Source organism: Pezoporus wallicus, unplaced genomic scaffold (genome assembly GCF_028554395.1).
Source record: "Pezoporus wallicus isolate ANWC-B61680 ecotype Strahan unplaced genomic scaffold, APGP_CSIRO_Pwel_v1 contig_13324, whole genome shotgun sequence".
Taxonomy (NCBI): domain Eukaryota; kingdom Metazoa; phylum Chordata; class Aves; order Psittaciformes; family Psittacidae; genus Pezoporus; species Pezoporus wallicus.
The window spans coordinates 1-5,567 of NW_026640904.1; the positions used below are offsets into that span (position 1 = coordinate 1).

Below are 5,567 nucleotides of genomic sequence, written 5' to 3' on the forward strand. Positions count from 1 at the left end.
GGGGTCCCCCCATCCCCATTGAATCCCTTTACCCCCCCCCATTGACTTTGGGGTCCCCCCCATCCCCATTGGGTCCCTTTCCCCCCCATTGATTTTGGGGTCCCCCCCATCCCCATTGGGTCCCTTTACCCCCCCATTGACTTTGGGGTTCCCCCCATCCCCATTGAATCCTTTTCCCCCCCCCATTGATTTTGGGGTCCCCCCTCACTTTTGGGGTCCCCCCCCCCAGACATCGACACCGAGGCCTCTGGGGACATCGTGGACATTGAGGGGCTCCCGGAGCCCCCCCAAAGCAAGAAGCTGCACCTGGACCCAGGTTTGGGGGTCCCCAACATGGGGGGGGTTCCAAGAATGGGGGGGGGTCCCCAACATTTGGGACCCCCCCAAAATGGGGTTTGGGGGGGGGGAGGGGGGGAGACCCCTTTGTCACCGCTTGCTCTCTTCCTGCAGCCTGAGCCGTCAGGACCATGGACAGCGACCGCCCCCCCCATAGACCCCAATGGACCCCATGGACCCCAATGGACCCCCATGGACCCCAATGGACCCCAATGGATCCCCATGGACCCCATAGACCCCAATGGACCCCAATGGACCCCATAGACCCCAATGGACCCCAATGGACCCCATAGACCCCAATGGATCCCCATAGACCCCCATGGACCCCATAGACCCCAATGGATCCCCATAGACCCCCATGGACCCCATAGACCCCAATGGATCCCCATGGACCCCAATGGATCCCCATGGACCCCAGTAAACCCAAAAAGACTCCAATGAACCCCAATGGACCCCATAGACCCCAATGGATCCCCATGGACCCCATGGACCCCAATGGATCCCCATGGACCCCAATAAACCCCAATAGAACCCAATGAACCCCAATGGACCCCATAGACCCCAATGGACCCCAATGGACCCCAATGGATCCCCATGGACCCCAATAAACCCCAATAGAACCCAATGAACCCCAATGGACCCCATAGACCCCAATGGACCCCAATGGATCCCATGGGCCCCATAGACCCCAATGGATCCCCATGGACCCCATAGACCCAAATGAACCCCATAGACCCCAATGGACCCCATAGACCCCAATGGATCCCCATGGACCCCATAGACCCCAATGGACCCCAATGGATCCCCACGGACCCCAATAAACCCCAATGGATCCCCATGGACCCCAATAAACCCCAATAGAACCCAATGAACCCCAATGGACCCCATAGACCCCAATGGATCCCCATAGACCCCCATGGACCCCATAGACCCCAATGGATCCCCATAGACCCCCATGGACCCCATAGACCCCAATGGATCCCCATGGACCCCAATGGACCCCAATGGATCCCCATGGACCCCAATAAACCCCAATAGACTCCAATGAACCCCAATGGACCCCATAGACCCCAATGGATCCCCATGGACCCCATGGACCCCAATGGATCCCCATGGACCCCAATAAACCCCAATAGAACCCAATGAACCCCAATGGACCCCATAGACCCCAATGGACCCCAATGGATCCCCATGGACCCCAATAAACCCCAATAGAACCCAATGGACCCCATGGACCCCAATAGACCCCATAGACCCCATAGACCCCAATAGAACCCAGTGGACCTCAATGGATCCCCATGGACCCCAGTAAACCCCAATGGACCCCAATGGATCCCCATGGACCCCAATGGATCCGAATGGCCCCCAATGGATCCCAATAGACCCCAATGGATCCCCATGGACCCCAATAAACCCCAATGGACCCCAATGGATCCTAATGGACCCAAATAAACCCCAGTGGATCCCAATAGACCCCAATGGATCCCCATGGACCCCAATGGATCCCCATGGACCCCAATAAACCCCAATGGATCCTAATGGCCCCCCGTGGATCCCAATAGACCCCAATGGATTCCCATGGACCCCAATTGATCCCCATGGACCCCAATAAACCCCAATGGATCCTAATGGCCCCCAGTGGATCCCAATAGACCCCAATGGATTCCCATGGACCCCAATAGACCCCTGTGGACCCCAATAGACCCCAATGGATCCCCATGGACCCCAATGGATCCCCATGGACCCCAATAAACCCCAATGGATCCTAATGGCCCCCCGTGGATCCCAATAGACCCCAATGGATTCCCATGGACCCCAATAGACCCATGTGGACCCCAATAGACCCCAATGGATCCCAATGGACCCCAATGGATCCCAATAGACCCCAATGGACATGGGCACCATGGACCCCCCCCCCAGCCCTATTGGGGCCCCCCCCACATTACCCCCTATGCCCCCCCCCCATTCCATTTGGGGTCCCCCAAATGCCCTTCTACGGACATCCCCCCCCCATTTTGGGGTCCCCCCCTCCATGTGCCCCCCCAATAAAGGTTTTGGGGTCCCCCCATGTCTCTGTGTCCTACCCATGGATTTTGGGGTGCCCCCCCCCCCACAACCCCCCTTTATCCCATGGGATATGGGGGGGGGTACCCCAAGAGCTTTGAACCTTTATTTGGGGGACAAAAGGGGGGGGGGACACAAAGGGACCCCAAATGTGGGGTGTGGGGGGGTCACCATTGGGGGGCTGTCATTGGGCTCTCTATGGGGGGGCTGTTATTGGGGTGCTGCCATTGGGGTCATCATTGGGGTGCTCTCATTAAGGCCAATATTGGGGTCTCTATGGGGTGCTGTTAGTGGGGTGCTGTAATGGGGTCACTATAGGGGGAGCAGGTCTGGGGGTCCCTATGGGGAGTTGTTATGGGGGTCCCTATGGGGGGGGGTGTCTATGGGGGTCTCTATGGGGTATCCCTATGGAGGCTCCCTATGGAGGGGTCTCTATGGGGGTCCCTATGTGGAGGTCCCCATAGGGGGGTCTCTATGGTGGGTTCCCTATGGGGTATCCCTATAGGGGGGTCTCTATAAGGGTCCCTATAGGGGGTCTCTATGGTGGGTTCCCTATGGGGTATCCCTATAGGGGGGTCTCTATAAGGGTCCCTATAGGGGGTCTCTATGGGGGGGGCCCTATGGGGTATCCATATGGGGGGGTCTCTATGGGGGGGGCCCTATGGGGTATCCCTATAGGGGGGTCTCTATAAGGGTCCCTATAGGGGGTCTCTATGGGGGGGGGCCCTATGGGGTATCCATATGGGGGGGTCTCTATGGGGGGGGACCCTATGGGGTATCCGTATTGGGGGGTCTCTATGGGGGGGGGCCCTATGGAGTATCCATATGGAGGGGTCTCTATGGGGGGGGGGCCCTATGGGGTATCCGTATTGGGGGGTCTCTATGGGGGGGGCCCTATGGGGTATCCATATGGGGGGGTCTCTATGGGGGGGGGGCCCTATGGGGTATCCATATGGGGGGGGCTCTATGGGGGGGGACCCTATGGGGTATCCGTATTGGGGGGTCTCTATGGGGGGGGGCCCTATGGAGTATCCATATGGAGGGGTCTCTATGGGGGGGGCCCTATGGGGTATCCATATGGAGGGGTCTCTATGGGGGGGGGCCCTATGGGGTATCCGTATTGGGGGGTCTCTATGGGGGGGGGCCCTATGGGGTATCCCTATAGGGGGGTCTCTATAAGGGTCCCTATAGGGGGTCTCTATGGGGGGGGGCCCTATGGGGTATCCATATGGGGGGGTCTCTATGGGGGGGGACCCTATGGGGTATCCGTATTGGGGGGTCTCTATGGGGGGGGGCCTATGGAGTATCCATATGGAGGGGTCTCTATGGGGGGGGGGGCCCTAAGGGGTATGGGGGGGGGCCCTATGGGGTATCCATATGGGGGGGTCTCTATGGGGGGGGCCCTATGGGGTATCCATATGGGGGGGTCTCTATGGGGGGGGTTCCCTATGGTGGGCTCCCTATGGGTGTCCCTATGGAGGTCCCTATTGGGGGGGGGGGGTCTTCCCTATGGGGTATCCCTATGGGGGGGTCGCTATGGGTCGCTATGGGGCGCTATGGGGCGCTATGGGGCGCTATGGGGCGCTGTGGGGCGCATCAGAGCTGCTGGCAGGGCTCCATGCGGCTGTAGTGCTCGAAGTGGCTCTGCCAGCGCCCCATGTACGAGCTCCAGCGGTGGAACTCCTGCCTCCACTGGCGCTCGGCCTCCTCCATGGGGCCTGCGGGACCGCGTCAGACCCATAGAACCCCTTGAGCCCACTCCCCATAGACCAGAATACCCCATAGACCAGAATACCCCATAGACCAGAATAACCCACAGCCCATAATAACCCATAGCCCATAATACCCCATAGACCATAATAACCCATAGCCCATAATAACCCACAGCCCATAATAACCCATAGCCCATAATGCCCCATAACCCATAATACCCCATAGCCCATGATATCCCATATCACATAATATCCCATATCCCATAATAACCCATAGCCCATAATACCCCATAGCCCATGATATCCCATATCCCATGTCACCCCATATCCCATAATATCCCATATCCCATAATATCCCATATCCCATAATATCACATATCCCATAATGCCCCATATCCCATAATACCCCAGATCACCCCATATCCCATAATACCTCATAGCCCCTAATACCCCACACCCCATAATATCACATAAAACCCCATACCCCATGTCACCCCATATCCCATAATATCCCATATCCCATAATATCCCATATCCCATAATATCCCATAGGCCATAATGCCCCATAATCCCATAATCCCCCATATCACCCCATAATATCCCATATCATATTAGGGGATATCATAATATCCCCTAATACCCCATATCCCATATCACCCCATATCCCATAAAACCCCATACCCCACAAAACCCCATATCCCACAAAACCCCATATCCCACAAAACCCCATACCCCACACCACCCCCTACCCCACACCACCCCATATCCCGCACCCCGTGCCCCACACCCCGTGCCCCACATCCCGTTACCGGTTGCGTGCAGCAGCTTGGGCAGGAAGCGGGTCCAGAAGGCGCAGGCCTGGGCCCGCAGTCCCTTGCCCTGGCTCAAGGGGGCGGTGTTGAGTCGAGCGTAGCCTTGGCCCCTCGCCGTGAACCGGGGCCACCGCGCGCCCGCCCCCGGCTCCTCCTCGCGCCCGTTCGGGTCCCTGTGGGGCAACCGGGCACCGGTGAGAGGGAGATGGGGGGTGGGTTGGGGGGCGGGGGGGGGCAGCATCGGCATCATCATTGACATCATCATCGGCATCCATCGGCATCGGCATCCATCATCGGCATCAGCATCCATCATCATCATCAACATCGTCATCCGTCATCATCATCGTCATTGTCATCATCATCCATCATCATCATCAACATCGTCATCCGTCATCATCATCGTCATTGTCATCATCATCCATCATCATCATCAACATCGTCATCCGTCATCATCATCGTCATTGTCATCATCATCCATCATCATCATCAACATCGTCATCCGTCATCATCATCGTCATTGTCATCATCATCCATCATCATCATCAACATCGTCATCCGTCATCATCATCGTCATTGTCATCATCATCCATCATCATCATCAACATCATCATCGTCATCATCATCGTCATCCATCGGCATCATC

General features: G+C 57.2%; 1 protein-coding gene across 1 annotated transcript; it reads right to left on the reverse strand.

Moving 5' to 3' along the window:
* Positions 1–3,986: 3,986 nt before the first annotated feature.
* On the reverse strand, positions 3,987–5,255 carry LOC130605567 (acetylcholinesterase-like). Its single transcript, XM_057421168.1, has 2 exons — positions 4,922–5,255; positions 3,987–4,118 (listed from the first exon to the last, which is right to left on the reverse strand). Exons 1-2 carry the CDS (start codon positions 5,253–5,255, stop codon positions 3,997–3,999), a joined length of 456 nt encoding a protein of 151 aa, XP_057277151.1. The 3' UTR covers positions 3,987–3,996.
* Positions 5,256–5,567: the final 312 nt, after the last annotated feature.